Here is a 19,748-nt window from a genome sequence, read left to right as displayed (position 1 = left end):
TCAATGCAGCTTAATCAGTGTGTGTGTGTGTGTGGTTTCAGTTTTATAGACGCACGACGGCTGGAAAGTCCGACAACAACAGCGACAAACCACCTGCTTGCATCGCAGCACAACTCTGAACGGAGCAGGTCGGATGCGCATGACGATGACATCATGATCCTCGAGGTGCGTTCAATGACAATCTCGCGAAAGCCAGCATCGCGGAGCAGGGAATTTGCACAGCCGCCCCCAAAGACACAGAGGGAGTTTGTAATCCTCCAAATGTCCCTGCTGGAGATCGCGGTGACCGTCACTCATCAGGCATTGCAGGGAGTGGGATGAGCTTGACCACAGGACGGGTGTAGATTGTTCCTTTTATGTTCACTTCAGCCGACCGTATCTTGCCATCGTCGCTTGGGATCACTTTGGTGACACGCCCAACTGGCCATAGAGCTCTCGGCAACTGTGGGTCAACAATCATGACCACTTGGTCTGTGGTGAGGTCTGGGTTGGATGTGAGCCACTTCCGACGAAGCTGAAGAGTAGGAAGGTAGTTACGGGTAAACTTAACCCAGAAATGGTCAGCGAGTACCTGGCTGTGTTTCCAGCGACGACGCCCAAGCAGATCACTGTTGCCGTACACTGCTTGTGGCAAGGAGGCATCCCGCCGCCCCATAAGCAGCAGATTTGGTGTAATAGGGTCCGGATCAGCAACATCAGATGTAGCATAACCAAGGGGCTTTGAGTTGAGAATCCCCTCAACCTCTACAAGAACTGTCATCAGGACCTCTTCGGGAACTGTTTGATTTTTCAGGACTACTTGAAGGGAAGCCTTGGCTGATTTGATCTCTCTTTCCCATGCACCGCCGAAATGTGGAGCAAGCGGTGGATTGAATTTGAAGCTAATGTTTTGTTCGGCAAGCTGTTGCTGTATCGATGGTTCGAGTGCAGAAAAGGCTTCTTGTAACTCGCGGTCTCCTCCCCGAAAGTTGGTCCCTCTGTCACAGAGGATCTCATATGGCTTTCCTCTTCGAGCCACAAATCGTCTTAGTGCAAGCAAAAAGGAGTCTGTGTCCATGCTGCACAAAAGGTCCAAGTGCACACATCGTGTAGTGAGGCATTTGAATATTATACCCCATCGCTTCTCCTGCCGGCATCCTAGCTTCACTGTGTAAGGGCCAAAGCAGTCAACTCCAGTAGACCAGTATGGAGGTTGGCCGATACGTAGCCTTGCGGATGGAAGATCTGCCATCTTTGGAACAAGAGGTTTGCTGCGCCACTTACGACACTCTACACAGTCATGCTGGTGTTTTTTGATCACTTGCCGACCACAAAGTATCCAATATGTCCTTCGTATTTCTGCAAATACACGGTCAGGACCTGGATGTAAAAGACGGTTGTCATAATCCTTTAACAATAGCTTCGTAACATGGTGGTCTGGTGCAAGAACTATGGGGTGTATGTCATCCTCTTTCAGCATGTCGGCCTTTCTCAGTCTGCCTCCAACTCTGATTAAACCCAAGGCTTTGTCATAAACAGGTGAGAGAGGGAGCAAACGACTAGTATGGCTAAGAGGCTTACCAGACTGTAGTGCAGCAGACTCTGCAGGAAAACTCTGCTGTTGTGACCTTTTTAAGACCTCAACCTCTGTCTCGAGCCGGCTGGAAGCAGTCATAGCTGGAGCAGCCGCCCCGTGCAATGACTGGGTGGCATTCAATAGTTCAGACCATGAGTTAAACTGTGTGGGATCCGGATCCATGGGGCCTGTTGCGGTGATGTTGCCACAGAATGTAGTGTTACACGTCTCCTCTGTTTGTATAGGAACCACTGTGGGGTGAGCTGGCCAGTCAACAGGGGACTGATGAAGGAATGCTGGGCCCTGCGTCCAGCGGTTAGGCTTAGTTAGATCCAGCAGCGATTTCCCCCTTGTGATATCATCAGCAGGGTTCTCTTCAGAGGGGACGTATCTCCAGCCGTCGGCTCCAACAAGCTCCTGAATCTCTGCGATTCGAGTCCCAACAAACACTTTGTATTGCTGAGATTCTGACTGGATCCAATGTAGAACAGTAGTAGAATCTGTCCACAGTGTTGTTTGCCGTAGTGTCATGGTCAGTTCCGTTTGCAGGACCTTTGCTAACTGTGCTCCGGCAAGGGCAGCGCAGAGCTCGAGACGAGGTATGGAGAGCTGTTTTTTGGGAGCTACACGGGACCTAGCTATCACAAAGGACACTTGAACTCTGCCCTGGTTGTCTTCAACCCTTAAATAAGCCACAGAGCCATAAGCTCTCTCTGATGCATCGGAGAAGATGTGTAGTTCGACAGGTGTGCTGACATGACCATCTGATATGTAACACCGTGGTAGACTGATGTTTTGCAATTGTGGCAACTCACGTTCCCATGCCTGCCACACAGGGAGGAGTTCGTCTACGACAGGCTCGTCCCAACCTCTTTCCTTCTTCCAGAGTGCTTGAACCAGGACTTTGGCTCTAGTTGTATAGGGTATTATGTAGCCTATCGGGTCGTATTGGCTTGCAAGAACTCTGTATAGGTGGGCTCAGTTACTGGAATGACTCGATTTTTGTAACCCAGTGTGTCAGAACTGCAATGCCACAGAAGACCCAGGGTTGATTCTTGAGGGTCAATCTTGTTTGCAGTCAACCATAGTTCACATCCTGCGGACTTGGCTTCTGTTGGCAGGTGAGCAATGACCTCAGGTATGTTATTGGCCCATTGTCTGATGTCGAAGCCCCCACCAGCGAGAAGAGTTCTCATCTGATCAATGAGCTTTCTGGCTTAGTCTAAAGACTGCAGAGACTGAAGGCAGTTATCTACATAGAAGGCCTGAAGCACAGAGTTAACAATCTCTTCGTTTCCTTTGCTGTGATCCTTTACATGACGCTGCAGTGCATAGGTAGCACAGCACGGGCTACAGGTAGTCCCAAATGGCAGTACACGCCACTCATAGATGTCGGGGCTGCGCTCCTTTTCCCCATCACGCCACAAAAAACGAAGCAATGGCCGGTCCTCAGGGAGGAGCTGCACCTGGTGGAACATGGCACGAATGTCTCCGCTGATTGCAACGGCATGTTCCCTGAACCTGAGTAGCACACCTAGCAATGATGAACCTAGTGTAGGTCCAGGAAGCAGGTTGTTGTTGAGAGAAGCTTGCTGGTAGTGAAATGAGCAGTTAAAGACAACTCTAGCCTTCCCATTATGATGTACAAGGTGATGTGGGATAAACCACGACTCCTTTGAGTTGCTCACCTCCTCACCACTGATCTTGACAGCGTAACCAGCTTTCTCCAGTTTGTGAATCTCCTCATTATACACTGCTAATTGTTCGGGGTTATTAGCAAGACAACACTCTGTAGCTCTCAGGAGTGCCATTACTGCTGTTGGAGGGGCATGAGGAAGAGGAGCATGCTTCTTTCGCAGCAGCGGAGTGGCATAACGAGACACATCGTCAACGATGACCTGCACGGTTTTTCCTTCCAACTGCTCCAGGGCTGTTTTGTCTTCACCTGAACGGATCACTTCCTTGCTGTTTCTGAAAGGCAGTGTAACAAGCTGCCAAAGCCTCTCAATGTGTTGATGCAGTTGTTCTGATGGCGAAAGGAATGATGTATGCAGACAGCTACTCTCACCAAGGGGATGTTGGAGAAAGTTGGCTGGTCCCTGTATGGTCCATCCGAGTACAGTATGAACAGCTACCGGGCCACCTATAGAACCATGACACACAGGCTTTGTTGGTGTTATCAAGTGGGCATTATCTGACCCTATGAGTAGCATAGGCTTGACCTTGTGGAAGGATGACAATGTAATGTCCTTTAAGTGTCTGTACCTACTTTTAAGGGATTTAGCTGAGCATGACTGCTCTGCTAGATTTAGCGTGTTGGCTGTGAATGCATGATGAATGCTGTGTTTCACTCCCCCTTGAGTCATTGCAGCCACCTTAAAATGACATATCAGCTCCCTTCACATGCACTACATCTTGTCTGATTGTCCTCAGGGATAAGGTCTCTTCTTTTACGACAAGACCGAGGTGGTGAACTGCTGCAGGTAATATGATTGTTCTTTCTGAACCGTTATCTAAAACAGCATATGTGTCCATTGATTTCTTCCCGTTATGCAGGCGAACAGGGAGGACTTTTAGCATAACCTTTCCTGATCGACTTGCTTGATCAGTGACAACAAGACTGGGAGATGTACTTACAGTTAGGACGTTCTCTGTGAGGGCGACATCATGAAGTATGAGCAAACGCTGCTCTCCGCAAGTAACACAGGGTTTCTTTAATGTGCAGTTCTCAGGCGGGTGGCCTCTGCCACACCTCCAGCATTTTTTCTTCTCCTTTATCCAGCTTGTTTTGGCATTGCTGGTAAGTTTAGCAAAGTCAACACAGGCGTTCAGGTAGTGATCTTGGTTGTTGCAGTAAGGACAGTAGGGCTTGAAACGATCCCGTTTCTTGTTTTGAGTTGTGTAGTTAGGCCCTGTTGATGTGGGGTTAAGCTCAGAGGACACATGAGCTACTTGCGGGCTACCAAGTAAAACGTTGGCATTTTTGATGCCTTTTGGTCGAACTGGTTTGCGCTCCTTACTGTCAGTATGTGAAACCTCTGAAGGATTTGTACCTGTGATACGGCGAGACACCTGCAATGTCTGTACCTTCCTCTCCAGCCACTCAGCAAGATCTGGGAGAGTATACGTGAGGCCACTGCCACTCTGGATAATTCCTCTGTTAAAACAGTGTTCGGCAAATGCATCCCTGAAGCTGGAAGGTAACTTTGTGAGTAATGTGTCAACATGGGATCCACACCTCAGTTCAGCTGATGCAGGGCCCTCCATGGTGCTTAACATTCCCACTAGGGTTCCAACTGATGCTGCAAAGTCCTCAAACCCTTGATAGTCGCCAGTTCTTACTGCTGGTGCATTCAGGATAGTCTTTAGTTCGCCCTGTATAAGCTGTCGGGGTTGCCCATACCTTTGCATCAGAGCTTGCATGGCACTTGTGTATGGTGTGAAACTATTCACAAACCTCTTAGCTACTTGAAGTGCTGAGGGAAATCGGAGATGGTCAAGAAGGACTTGATATTTGTAGTCTTCAGTTAAATGTCTGTGAGGGCCAAGTATACTATCCAATCCCTTTTTAAGCAGAAGAAAGTCACTTTCTTTCCCTGAGCTGAACACAACTAATTTAGGTTTAGGAATGCCGTATGATGAAGCAATTGCCATTTCCATCATACTGGGTAGGCTGGGATTGTTCTGAGTCCACATGGATGCGGGATGCTGCCCTGACTGGGGATGCTCATGAGGATGTGGTGCAGGGTAATATGCATGTGGATAAGGCTGTGAAGCAGCCTGTCTGTAACTCTGGAATGCACTATATGGCTGTTGGGATGCAATTGGTGCAGACTGAACTGGTGATGCTTGCATCGATGGAAGCACTACAGGAGCCTGCGGCATCGGTGCAGGCAGTGGACCCCGTGTATGATGAGGCACAGTCGTTTCAGACAGTCTGGGCTGTACACAGGGTTCTAATGACGTTGGTAGAGTTGGAGTCATAGACACTACATGCTGCGACAAAGAAGCAGGAGCCTGCTGGTGCCAAGCTGGGGTAACTGGCTGCCTTGGGGATGCAGGCGGCTGTGTCAGCGGAGCTAGGGACACAGGCTGCGATAGGTAGGTAGGCGGCTGTGGAGATTCTGTTCTGCTCGACACCAACATGGTTTGTTCTCTCGCTCTAATAGGAGGGATTGAATGTTGTGGACTAGACAGCTCTAGATGTGGGAGGCTACTGTACTGAGGCTGATATGTAACATGAAGGACGAGCAAGGGCAGTGTGGGGATGTGATGTTAATCGCACATTGTCCAGTTCCAATTCAAGCTCTTTCATCTGTCAACTCATCACCCGCCATCTTGCCTCTAGGTGTTGCCATCTGTCATCTGGACTTCCAATGGGCTGATTATGAGCTAAAGTATAATCAGGATATCTGGCACTACATAATCGGGTCCCGGTGGTGAGACATGCATCATGCTGGATGAATGTTCATGTTGTAATGGATAGCCGAGTTCGTAGTCCTCCAGATGTCCGGGAATACGCCGAATCCTGCTGGGACGGGGACTCTGTGGCGGCTGTCCATCATACAACTCTCTGGATGTGGCCATAGCGCAGCTTGTATACTCCGGCTCGAAGGACCACTTGTGAATGTTGTTAGTATGCTGGGGTATACAAGTCTGGCCTAAATCTTCTGTTAGAAAGACTGCAGCAATCCAGGAGTTTCTTCAATCGTCTTTAATTGTAATCCAACATGATACAAATCTCAATGCTGCTTAATCAGTGTGTGTGTGTGTGGTTTTCTAAAGAAATAAACAAGGAAAACAAATGTCAATCAAAGCTTAATAACTTACAATTATACAAGTTTACAATCAAACATAAATAGATCACGTGCAGTAAACAGGCATACATGTGATCAAACAATACAGCATAATGTCCAGCAGAGGTCTCCCTACTACAAAGAACACAGCACGTGTTATCAAAGCTAGTGCTAAATTGACATAACAACAACGATTTGTTACCATAAATATAAAGTGTTGCAAACGCCAACAACATAAAAGTCACACTCTCCATAACTGTAGACAACAACTTACAGTTTTATAGACGCACGACTGCTGGAAAGTCCGACAACAACAGCGACAAACCACCTGTTTGCATCGCAGCACAACTCTGAACGGAGCTGGTCGGATGCGCATGACGATGCCATCATGATCCTCGAGGTGCGTTCAATGACAATCTTGCGAAAGCCAGCATCGCGGAGCAGGGAATTTGCACACAACTGAACACAGACAGTTTCTAATGACGTCACAGCTTACATTCATATGAGCTGTGTGTGCGTGTGTGTGTGTGTGTGTGTGTGTGTGTGTGTGTGTGTCTTTGTATGTGTGTGTCTGTGTGTGTGTGTGTCTTTGGGTTTGTGTGTGTGTGTGCCTGTGTGTGTATGTACCGTCGTGTCTGTGTGTTCGTGTGTGTATGTGGGTGTGTCTTTGTGTGTGTGTGTGTGTGTGTGTGTGTGTGTTAGATCAAACTGGTTTCTCCTGTTTCTCTTGTGTTGATCTCTCAGTGAGTGTTTCTGTGTTTCCTCTCAGACTGACTTCAGATCAGATCATGGATGTGAGTTTAGAGGAAGAGGAGGACGGAGCAGAGTCTCCTGGACCCAGCTGTCTGTCTCTGAAGAGTGATCGGTCCAATAGTCGTCTCATAAACTTCAGTAAAGGAGCTGGACCCTCGGACACAAAGTAAGTCTTCTTAGCAAAGAAACAAACCATGAAAGCTTCTCATCATCCACAGCTGTAGCCCTTTTTATATTTACAGCTTCTTTTATAGTTTTGTCCTCAGAGAGTTTATTAAAGATTCATATCATAAAAATATCAAATGTGTTGTTTTTTTACAGAGTTCAGAGGAGCAGACAGAGAGCAGAGTCTCCTGTACCCAGCTGTCTGTCTCTGAAGAGTGATCGGTCCAAAGAACACTTTATAGACTTCAGAAATAAAGCTGGACCCTCGGACACAAAGTAAGTCTTCTTACTAACTCTTTGTCTCTTCAGATGTTTTAGGAGGGTTAAAACACAAGAAACAATCATCTCCCTGCAGACTATGAGCTGAATCCAAACTGAAGAATTTCTTTCTTTCTTTTTTAATTTCATCTTTATTTAAGCAGGTAATTAACCCATTGAGATCAAGATCTCTTTCACAAGGGCGACCTGGCCAAGAGGGCAGCAGCACACGTCATGATTAAAACACTTTACAGACAATAAGTTTTGAAAAAAAACAACAATTCCAATGAACAGATCAGTTTACAGATGAAGTGCAGAGTTGTGATGACAGGTTACAATTCAGACACACAGACACTGTCCGATTGCCTCACGTTTTTTGTCCTTTAAGATGGAGCCAAAGGCTTCAAGTGAAATGAGGTCGGCCATTTTCAAGTCATTCTGGAGAAAGTTCCAGGTAGAGGGAGCAGCAAAACTGAACGCTCTTTTTCCGAGCTCAGTGCGGACACGAGGAACAGACAGTTTTAAAACATCACAGGAACACAAGGCGTGTTGGCTTCTGGTTCTTTGAAGGTGTTCACATAAATATGACGGCACCAAGCCAAGAAGAGCTTTATAAAGAAGATTTAGCCAGTGTAAATACCTGCGCACCTTTAAAGGTGGCCAATCAGATTTCATGTACAGGTCACAGTGATGAGTAAGGCGTCTACAACCTGTCACAAATCTCAACACGCATTGATACACGGTATCCAATGACTGTAAACATTTAGCAGAGGCGCCCATGTACAGCACATCGCCATAATCCAACAAAGGAAGGAAGGTAGACGAAACAAGAAGTTTCCTCGCCCTGAGTGAAAAGCAGGATTTATTTCTATAACAAAATCTCAGCTTCACTTTGAGTTTGGAGACGAGTTTGGTGATATGTGCTTTAAATGATAGTTCACAGTCCAGAAGGAAACCCAGATACTTGTAGCTTTTGCAAGCTCGATTGTATTTCCTTGGGACGTAAAATTCAAGGGTACATTTGTTGGTACTTCACGTAAATGTGAAAACAACATGAGCTTTGTTTTATCATAGTTTATGACCAACTTTAGTTCCCTCAGCTGAGACTGGACAACATTAAATGCTGATTGCATAAACTCAAAAGCTTGTGCAACAGATGTTGAGCAACAATAGATGATAGTATCATCAGCATCAAAGTGATACATGGCATTCAACACATTTTCACACAGATTGTTAATATGAATGGAAAATAAAATGGGTCCTAATATCGAACCCTGGGGGACCCCCTTTGAGATTTCTAAAAAGGACAAAGTGGATCCTGCCGATAGTTGTCAAACCATTGTGCTGCTTGCTTTGACAGGCCAATTTGATGTAAGATGTTGATCAATAATCTGTAATCAACAAATGCCTTTGAAAGGTCAATAAATAGAGCTACACAACATTTTTTGCAATCAAAGGCTTCAAAAATGTCATTTCAAACCTTAAAGGCAGCTGTAACAGTGCTATGTTGTTTTCTCAAGCCTGACTGACATTTAGAAAGGACATTATTATCCTCCAAGAAGTCCTTCAATTGATCACTAACTAAAGTGTAAGTCTTGTCGTCTACCTGGCCGCTAGCGCTAGCATTAGCATCTTCCTCATCTTCTCCATCCAACGAGGTGCGATCTTTGCTAGCGCCGTTAACGTCATCGACTTCACCCACTTTTTACGGTTTATATTTACGTGCGTTTGGCGTTTTTGTAGAGAAAGTTGTAATATACTCGGTACTGGGGCAAGCGTGGGCAACTGAGTGACTCCATGTTGAAATGGAAAAGCAAAAATGGGTCCAATAGGTCGGAGCTCTGAATCTCGCTGCCGTTCAGGTAGATGCCATAACCAGAAGTTAATCTTCATATTTTCTATCAGTCAACCATCAGTTTAGTTCTAAAGACATGTCTTCACAGGGGGACGAAGACGACTCATATTACAGAGGAGATGTCCTGTCCTCAGTATGGATCCAGACCAGGAGCTGGACTGCAGACAGTCAGTCAGAGCAGCACTGAACAAAGTAAGACTGTACACCTTTGTGCTTCTGTGATCTCCTCAAACACGACTTTTATTGGTCAATGTCAAAAGTCTAGAAATTAAAACTCTTTTTACTTCTTTTACAAAAACACAATAATCAGATTCTATCATTCTCTCTTTCAGTAGATAGAGGTCAGCAGGAGGTTTTAGATCAACATAAGGTCAGTCTGAAGACGAGATGTGAACGTGTGACTGAAGGAAGTGATGAAACAGGAAGTAGAGCCCCCCTCAAAAGGATCTACACTGAGCTCTACATCACAGAGGGGCAGAGAGAAGAGATGAACACCCAACATGAGGTGAGACAGATGGAGATAGACTCTAAAAAGAAGAAGACTCTCCATGAGACTCCAATCAATTGCCAGGACCTCTTTAAAGCCTTACCCGACCAACAGGAACCAAAGAAAGGAGCTCAACCCAACCAACAGGAACTAAAGACAGGAGCTCAACCCGACCAACAGGAACCAAAGACAGGAGCTCAACCCGACCAACAGGAACCAAAGACAGGAGCTCAACCCGACCAACAGGAACCAAAGACAGAAACTCAACCCAACCAACAGGAACCAAAGACAGGAGCTCAACCCAACCAACAGGAACCAAAGACAGAAACTCAACCCGACCAACAGGAACCAAAGACAGGAGCTCAACCCGACCAACAGAAACCCATCAGAGTGGTTCTGACAAACGGCGTGGCTGGTGTTGGAAAAACCTTCTCAGTGCAGAAGTTCACTCTGGACTGGGCCGAGGGCTCAGAGAACCAAGACGTCAGTCTGCTGATCCTGCTTTCATTCAGGGAGCTGAACTTGGTCAGAGATCAGCGCTACAGTCTTCTTGAGCTGCTCCGTGTTTTCCATCCAACATTACAGAAGGTGGCAGCAGAGACGCTCGCTGTCTGTAAACTGTTGTTCATCTTTGATGGCCTGGATGAAAGCAGACTGTCATTGGACTTCACAAACAGGGAGTTTGTGTCTGATGTCACACAGAAGTCATCGTTAAACACTCTGTTCACAAACCTCATCAAGGGGAATCTGCTCCCCTCAGCTCTCATTTGGATCACTTCTCGACCTGCAGCAGCCAGTCAGATCCCTCCTTCATGTGTTGACAGGGTAACAGAAGTACGAGGCTTCACTGACGCCCAGAAGGAGGAGTACTTCAGGAGGAGGTTCAGTGATGAAGATCTGTCCAGCAGAATCATCTCACACATCCAGACATCCAGGAGCCTCCACATCATGTGTCTGATCCCGGTCTTCTGCTGGATCACTGCCACAGTTCTGGAGCACATGATGAGCACAGAGCAGAGAGGAGAGCTGCCCAAGACCCTGACTGACATGTACTCACACTTCCTGCTGGTTCAGACAAAGAGGAAGAAGAACAAGTACGGTGAGGGACGTCAGGCGAGTCCACATGAGCTGACTGAGGACGACAGGGAAGTTCTTCTGAAGCTAGGGAGGCTGGCGTTTGAACATCTGGAGGACGGAAACATCATGTTCTACCAAGAAGACCTGGAGCGGTGTGGTCTGGATGTCACAGAGGCCTCGGTGTACTCAGGAGTTTGTACAGAGATCTTCAAAACAGAGTGTGTGATCTTCCAGAAAACAGTCTACTGCTTTGTTCATCTGAGCGTTCAGGAGTTTCTGGCTGCAGTCTACATGTTCCACTGTTTCACCAACAGGGAGAGAACAGTACTGAGGACTTTTCTGGGAGAAACACATGTAGATTCAACTCTTGATGTTCTCCTAAAGGAAGCAATGAAGAAATCCCTTCAAAGTCAGAACGGTCACCTGGACCTGTTTGTTCGCTTCCTTCATGGTCTTTCTCTGGAGTCAAACCAGAGACTCTTAGGAGGCCTGCTGGGTCAGACAGACAACAGTCCAGAAATGATCCAGAGAGTCATCAACAACCTGAAGGAGATGAACAGTGAAGATGAGTCTCCTGACAGAAGCATCAACATCTTCCACTGTCTGACGGAGATGAAGGACCTCTCAGTCCATCAGGAGATCCAAGAGTTCCTGAAGTCAGAGAACAGATCAGAGAAGGAACTCTCTGAGATCCACTGCTCTGCTCTGGCCTACATGCTGCAGATGTCCGAGGAGGTTCTGGATGAGTTGGACCTGCAGAAGTACAACACATCAGACCAGGGACGACAGAGACTGATTCCAGCTGTGAGGAACTGCAGGAAGGCAAAGTAAGTCCAGATGTGATGAGCATTATAAATCAGTGTCATGTACTAATAGTGCTGGGTGATATGACCTCAAATCAATATCACCACTCATTGAACATGTGACCTCAGTTAAGATTAATAAAAGATGATTTAGTTTTAGTTTTTTCCCCTCATAGTTCACTGACATGGTCTCTACTGTAAATGTGCTCCACTATTAAAGCTGGGATATGTTTCTAATGAAGGAGTGAATATCTGATGAACTATCGAGTGGTTATTAAGTGAATATTTAGAATTGAAATCAAATCATCTCTTGAAATGAAAACCACACATTTTAGTTTTAAAGGAGAAATTAACTTCTCTAACAGAGAAACTTTTTTCTTCAGTGTTTTCATTTGACTTGTTTTTGTTGGACGTCGTCTTCCATGAAGACAAAATGTGTTCAAACTTCCAGGTCGTGGATTGGACGTGTCTTCACGTGACTCTGTCCTGAAAATAATTAAAATAATTGACATGGGTGAGATGACATCGATTAATTGTTCTGAAAGTCGGTTTGTAATAATGTTAAATTAATTTCCCAGCCCTATGTAATAATTTAATAAACTAAAGTAAATCCTCTCTGTTCAATAAAAACTGTTCCTCTGTTAATGTTCAGGAGAAACAGTCAGTGGTAGTTTTTTTCAGACGTGATGTTTTTGAGGTTTTTGTCCTGAGTTCATAAATGTTTTTGATAGTTGTTTTGTGAACACATTCAGGAGAGAATTCCCAAAGAAGTGACTGAGATGTGTGATAGTGTTAATCCCTGAAAAGAGAGATATCAGATGCTGTGAGCGCCCCCTTCCAGCCTCTGCAGGCATTACTAATCAATCATGAGCATCATCTCTGAACATGTCAGCAGGTAGATCACAGATAAAGTGTTCTTACAGGAGATCCTTCACCTCACTACATTTGATTCTCTGCTGACTTGTTTGATTTCTGGATCATTCTGCAGCAGTCTCTGTATTTTCACCTTTATAGAAGTGAGTCAGACGGCTGGAGAATGAGATGGTCCTCCTCCAGAGTTACTGTTCAATGACTTTCAAATGGTTTTCTACTGCAGAGAGAGTCCTCTGAATAGATCCCACTTTAGATCACTATAGACATGAGCTCATCCTAAATCAAACTCCATGTGTTTCCATGTGTAACCCTCCTGGATAAATGCACGTCTTTCTAGGTTCTGGAGGAGCGAGGTCCTGAGCACAGTAACCATACACCCCCCCCACACACACACACACACACACAGAGTTTAAGGAACAGCAGCTTTGTTTGAGTCAAATCAGGATTTTGACCTCTAAATGAAATCATGAGCATGAATGATGTTTACCTTTATTAGTTACAGGATCACTAAATCACATGAACTGGTTTGAATGACTTGTTTGCTAACAGGCAGAAAAAGGAGCACAATGAAGTGAGCAGCTGGCTGACTGAGACATGTGAAGTGCAGCTTTTTAAGATGACACACACTTCACTCAGTTTCATGACTTCTACAGGAACTCTTCTCACTCCTAACTGATGAATTATCCTCTGTCCATCTTTATCACTTAGTGCTGCTGTTTATCAACTTCTACATTTAACAAGGTGACAACATGGTGACCATCTCTTACTCACTCTGGCTTCATAAAAAAAGAAACTCTCGTCCTGCATCGCAGACTTTTACTTTGCTGCACATCAATCTGCACTGCAAAACTACTGTTGATTTTAGTCGTACAAAACTGCAACAATAAACTCACTGACTTAGTAATCACAGCTCGAGTGTGTTACATCAAATAAATACATGAACTGATGAACTAAACCAATAATTATGTTATTTATGACTCTTTTAATAACTATTTTAAGCTGTTTTAGCAGCAGGGTTACACATCTGTAACATTTAGTAAATGATTGAAAGATGAAGAATGTGCAGGTTTGAAAAGCAGTGAGGAGACTCAGTGAGAGATTCCACTGATGTGTAAAGTTAAGACCAAACAGGACCTGTCAAACTTCAATCATCAGATGTGAGACGTGAATATCAACACTTCTTTCATGACTATTAATTTTCTATTTTATGTGTCACTACAGACTTTCTAGCTGTCGACTCTCAAAGACTCAATGTGACGTCGTGGCCTCAGCTCTGAAGTCCAACCCTTCCCATCTCAGAGTGCTGGACCTGAACAACAACTACCTGCAGGATTCAGGAGTGAAGCTGCTGTGTGAGGGACTGCAGAGTCCAAACTGCAGACTGGAGACTCTGAGGTCAGATCACTGACTGTAATATAGATATGAATATAATAGAAACTGTGTTGAATGTGTTTGAATTTCACCCATTCTTGAGAATTGGGAAACATCATGTCCCAGACAAACAAACAAAAGCTGTCATGTGGTTTAGCAACTACTTGTGCAGCAGAACACAAAGTGTTCAGGTTGATGGTATATCCTACAAACCTTTGTTGACTCAAAATGGTCCCCCTAGAGTTCACAGAGAAACACACACGGGACGCGGCGGACGCTGGAAGCATTTGAAGAGAGAGAACAATGGGAGACGACTGCTTTTATTCACCCTAAACTTCACACCAACATGTGTTAGGTGTTGCAGAGCATGCTGGGAGTAAGAGTCAGCTAAATAACTACTATTCTGGCTGTCCTCAATAAACACAATGCTTTGTTATCCATTGAGTTTTTTGAGAGAGAGAGAGAGGAGGATGAGGATGAAGAGGGAGACACAGTGAGATGAGAAATAGCTGAACTGTCAGCTCTACAGAAGACGTGTAGAACTATATTTTAATGCAACATGAACTATATCCATATTAAAGATATTGTCTTATATCATGTTTGAATATATATCCATATATCTTAAAAACTGGATATATCTCCCAGCCCTAATCTGCCACCAAGACAAGACACGTCCAGTTACATCTCTGATATTTCTCTGACTCTGATCACTGTTGGAAATATTTGATGTGATGTAAGTACTCAACAATAAAAAGATATATAACATGGGTTTAGTCCATTTGAAATGAATTCAGATATTTAAATTAGAGCTGAAACGATTCCTCCAATAACTTGATAACAAAAATTCATCGAGGAATTTTCGCTGCCTCGAGGCTTTGCTACGTTTGTTTTTTGCGTCATCAAAACTTTGCTATGAGTATAAAACATGTTTAATGTAGCTGCAGCTACCTGCTCCTCTCTCTGACACACAGACATTTCAGCGCTAACACACACACACACACACACACACGAGCACGGCGCGCCCCTTTTAACTTTTAGTCAGCTCACAGTTGATCCGTGATCCATACGACCGAGTCGGGAACACGTGATCCGGTCAAACCCTCGGCTTTTCTCCGTTCACTCTCTCCGTGTCTGCAGCTAGCATAACGATAGCAACGTCCTCTCACAGTCTCTGTCATACACATACGTCTATGACAGACTGTCTGTCACTGTCTACAGAGACTACTCTCTGTAGTAGTGATGGGAATTCAGCCTCTTTTTAGAGAACCGGCTCTTTTGGCTCGGCTCACCAAAAAGAGCCGGCTCTTTCGACTCCCAAGTGGCTCTTCAGATTTTTTGTAAAAATATGCATTATATCAAATGTTTATGATATAAACACACATTTATTTATACACTCACCTAAACACATAGACACTAAATGGTGACAATGTCTCAAAATGAAGGAACACTGCATCAAATCCTCTCTCTAAAAAATCAAGTTCAAAATAAACATTTCTCCTCTCCTCTTTGCCTGATCATCCCCGGCCTTTCTTGCTGCAAAAAATAACTTGATTGACGCTGCCTCTTAAAACTGCGTTACATCGTTGCTCCGTTTCATTTAAATGCCGTTCTAAAAAAAACCTGCAGTCACGTCGGGAGACTCACGACTGTGTTTACTTTCAGTTTTAGTGAAACGAAACTTAAAGAAAAATACGAGGAGGACATAACAGATGTGTCAACCTCTGTCTCTCTCTCCTGTTCGTCTGCTGTGTGTATAACCCCTCCCCTCCCCCTGCTCAGTGAGGACACAGACGCAACCGCACATCTTCACCAATGATATCCGGCTTTAACAGAAAAAAGACAAAAACTAATCGGCTCCCATCTGGCTTCCAATGACGAGCCGGCTCCTGTCGTTCACTTCAAAGAGCCGAGTCTTAGAGCCGACACATCACTACTCTGTAGTCTCTGTAGTCTGTGAGCGCGCTGAATGCACACAAGCAAATTTTCTCAATTTCCTGATCTGACAAAATGATTGAATCTGTGATTGATTCAACAGAACATAATGCTTTCTCAATTAAATGTAACAGATGTGTAGGCTACACAAAACACTATTTGTTATTTCAGCCATTAAAACATGGTTGGTTGTAACAAGTAGGCGTTACCATGGTAACTGCAAAGAAGCAGGTTTGTAGGGACGACCCGAGACGAGTTAAAGCTTAATTAAGCAAAAGCATGATTTATTTGATTAATCGATTCGGATATTCGATAGAATACTCGATTATTAAAATATTCGATAGCTGCAGCTCTAATTTAAATGTAAAGATTCTAATAAAATTCAACATATTGTACGTTTCAATCTAAGAATGATCAGGAAGTACAAAAACATGAATGAATCACTATGAAGTCCTTCAATGTGTGAATGAACAGATGATGATCACATCAGTGTGTTCATGTGGACAACATCACACATTCATGTATAAAGCTCACTGTCATCTACATTTACTTCTTTTATTCTTTATTCAGATTGAGGAGATGCAGTTTGTCAGAGATCAGCTGTTCTTCTCTGGCCTCAGCTCTGAAGTCCAACCCTTCCCATCTCAGAGAGCTGGACCTGAGCTACAACAAGCTGCAGGATTCAGGAGTGAAGCTGCTGTGTGATTATCTGCAGAGTCCAAACTGCAGACTGGAGACTCTGATGTAAGATCACTGACTGTAATATAGATATGAATATAATAGAAACTGTGTACCACTTACAAATGAACTTATTCCTTTTTTTAATGAAAATCCCTTTAACAGATTTTTGTGATGAAACTAATTTGAAATCCCAAATGTTGGTTCTGATTTCTTTGTTTCATGTCTAAACCTGCCCGATGGCAGAAAACAATTTAAAACTTTATAGTATTTAAAAAAGAGTCAAACTCTTCAAACTATAAAACCTTCTGATACTAAAGGTGTAAAATACTATTATAGTCATTTACACTTTAAAATGTTGTTTTTAGGAACATTTGGACCTGTTAAAGTTGTGTCCCAGATTTGAGTCAACTCTGTCAGACTTTTACAGAAACATCAAATAATCAGACATAAAAAGAGGTGAGCTACAACATCAAGGACCCCCGTCTTATTCCTGCTTTTAAAAAGGGGGGGATGCTGTTCAAACATGGTTCACATTTTGATTTGTTGAGAACTTGATGAAATGATTTTACTATCAGCTGTGTCTCTACTCGGGCTGTAACGCTACACAAACATTTGGGTTGGGTACGGTTCTCAGTTCTGAAGATTGGGTTGGGTACATTTTGGGTCCAGTAAGGGACCTGATGCAACACTTTCTTTTTCTTTATCAGGAACATTTACAACTTCCCTTTTACACATTGTCTTAAGTTCAGCATGGACAGTTCAGACTTCACCTGCTCAGGTTTCTTTTACATGACATTTTAAATGAAACATTCAAAAATAACATCAAATCAAATATACTTATAACCAAAAGAGTCTCCAATCAATAAAAGAAATGAATGAAATAAAATCATCCATATAACCTATAGTATATATAAAAAGATGTGTTTTAAATGACAGAGACAAACACTGACACCTTTCTGTTTATGAAGTCAGCACTTTTTAGAGCACAAAATAAAGCTGGGACAGTTTCATCTCACAACTATTCATATTTCCCTCTGTCAATATAAGAAGCTGTAAAAACACAAAGTCCCATTCTGCATGTAATCCACTGTAATAAAAACAGCAGTGGTGTTTGTTATGTCTTTGACCTGTTCAGAATTATTATCAAGAGGCTGTTTAAATGCAAAGGAGACTTGGCTTTGCTCCACACTCTCTTTGTTCCTGCTTGCAGTGATGTTCACGTTGGCGTGCTATCTTTTTGACTGCTTTAATAAGTTGGACGTGTTGTCAACGTACCCGACAGCTTCACTGCTGTCACTCCTGTGAGCGCTCGCTACACTTGAATTGTGCACTGGCACACAGATTTTAGCCCAGGCTTTCTATCATGAAAAAGACTTTTGGTTCAAGGGTTTAAAAGCATCAGATCCCGACAACAGACGGGTTCAAATCAAGATTGAAATGAAAAAAGTCCTGAGAAGAGTGGAGAGTGACAGCAGGGCACGAGGACAACAAATGGGAGAAGAGAAGTTTCAGCCACAGTGGCAGACAGCTGGAGCTGGAACACGCTGCAGATACATTTCTACTTAGATTAAAGACTAGATCCTGGTAAAGATCAAGGTTATTCACAAAGCATGTCAGTCCTTAAGAGAGCTCCTAAAGTCCAAATGTAAGGATGAAGAGTTTCTCCCTCAGAGAAGAAAGGAGGAGAGAAAGGTGACAGCTCTATCACAGCCTCATATTAATATCAAATAGATTCAGTCCACTCTTACAGTTACCAGCATGCTGAACAAACACTTTAGCATCACAATGCTTCAAGACTTCATTGTTGACTGTTATTTTAACAAGGGTTTAGTCCATTTGAAATGAATTCAGATATTTAAATGTAAAGATTCTAATAAAATTCAACATTGTACGTTTCAATCTAAGAATGATCAGGAAGTACAAAAACATGAATGAATCACTATGAAGTCCTTCAATGTGTGAATGAACAGATGATGATCACATCAGTGTGTTCATGTGGACAACATCACACATTCATGTATAAAGCTCACTGTCATCTACATTTACTTCTTTTATTCTTTATTCAGATTGTGGAGCTGCAGTTTGTCAGAGATCAGCTGTTCTTCTCTGGCCTCAGCTCTGAAGTCCAACCCCTCCCATCTCAGAGAGCTGGAGCTGGGAGGGAACGAGCTGCAGGATTCAGGAGTGAAGCTGCTGTGTGATTATCTGCAGAGTCCAAACTGCAGACTGGAGACTCTGAGGTCAGATCACTGACTGTGTCATTCATTTGAATCATTTCAATCCACATCCTCCATTGTTGCACATTTCAGGATTTATATATTTTCAGTATTTGTCTGAATTTAAATCTCTGGATATTTAATGATTTAGGAGATTTCTTATTCTTGAAGTTTCTGAATAATTTAGAGATTTGATGTGAAAATGTTTTTGTGACTCTGTTAAGTAAAGTTGAACAACGTGCACATGAAGCCTCTGGTTTCCTCTGGTTCTGTGAAGAAGTGAAATCATGAAGACTTGTGATTGAATAATGTGTGATTTGATAAATGTAGTAACATCACAGAGCTGACTGAGATCAGCAGCCTGTTCTTCATCTGTGCACATGAACAGCTGGATGAATGTTGAGCTGACATTTGGAGGATTTAGATTTAGTGAATACACAATCAGAAATGATCCTCTAATCATTTAGAGAAAACTTGATTCATCAGGACAAAGTGATGTTGAGATACTCATCACAAGCTGAACACATGTGACTGGATTACACATCATTTTTATTCTTCTTTTATTCTTTATTCAGATTGAGGGGCTGCAGGTTGTCAGAGATCAGCTGTTCTTCTCTGGCCTCAGCTCTGAAGTCCAACCCCTCCCATCTCAGAGAGCTGGACCTGAGAGACAACGAGCTGCAGGATTCAGACGTGAAGCTGCTGAGTGATCTTCAGAAGAATCCAAACTATGGACTGAAGACTCTGAGGTCAGTCTCTCAGTGTTCTTTAGTAAACCCTCCACATATCAGCTCATACATATATTTACATTCTTGTTGTTTGTTGTTGGAGAAATCCTTTTCTTGGTTCTCTGCTACAAAGAGAGTTCAACATACTCAGGGTTTGTTTTCTGTGATCTGGCTTCACTAACCCTGACAGAAGAGATG

General features: G+C 43.6%; 4 protein-coding genes across 4 annotated transcripts in view; 3 read left to right on the top strand and 1 right to left on the bottom strand.

The window, feature by feature from the left end:
- Positions 1-19,748, top strand: part of LOC306818931 (NLR family CARD domain-containing protein 3-like) — a 324,740-nt gene that overhangs the window by 115,777 nt on the left and 189,215 nt on the right. The window contains exons 3-4 of the mRNA XM_079336666.1: positions 7,121-7,270; positions 7,426-7,545. Of these exons, the coding sequence (XP_079192792.1) occupies positions 7,140-7,270; positions 7,426-7,545 (251 nt within the window). The 5' untranslated portion in view covers positions 7,121-7,139. The remainder of the gene's footprint in view (positions 1-7,120; positions 7,271-7,425; positions 7,546-19,748) is intronic.
- Positions 1-19,748, top strand: part of LOC306818930 (uncharacterized protein) — a 358,920-nt gene that overhangs the window by 179,501 nt on the left and 159,671 nt on the right. Inside the window, exon 11 of the mRNA XM_079336665.1 lies at positions 18,673-18,846. Coding sequence (XP_079192791.1) covers positions 18,673-18,846 — 174 coding nt within the window. The remainder of the gene's footprint in view (positions 1-18,672; positions 18,847-19,748) is intronic.
- LOC306818929 (uncharacterized protein) overlaps positions 1-19,748 on the bottom strand; it is a 182,585-nt gene that overhangs the window by 92,776 nt on the left and 70,061 nt on the right. The gene's annotated exons all lie outside the window — the stretch shown is intronic.
- LOC306818768 (NLR family CARD domain-containing protein 3-like) lies at positions 9,931-14,223 on the top strand (the record flags this gene model as incomplete). Its single annotated transcript, XM_079336486.1, has 3 exons — positions 9,931-9,948; positions 10,182-11,773; positions 13,844-14,223. 3 exons carry the CDS (start codon positions 9,931-9,933, stop codon positions 14,028-14,030), a joined length of 1,797 nt encoding a protein of 598 aa, XP_079192612.1. The 3' UTR covers positions 14,031-14,223.

Source organism: Symphodus melops, assembly GCF_947650265.1.
Source record: "Symphodus melops genome assembly, chromosome: 23".
In the NCBI taxonomy this organism is placed as follows: Eukaryota; Metazoa; Chordata; class Actinopteri; order Labriformes; family Labridae; genus Symphodus; species Symphodus melops.
The sequence above is the reverse complement of the archived record's forward strand: the minus strand, read 5'-3'. Positions and strand labels throughout refer to the sequence as shown.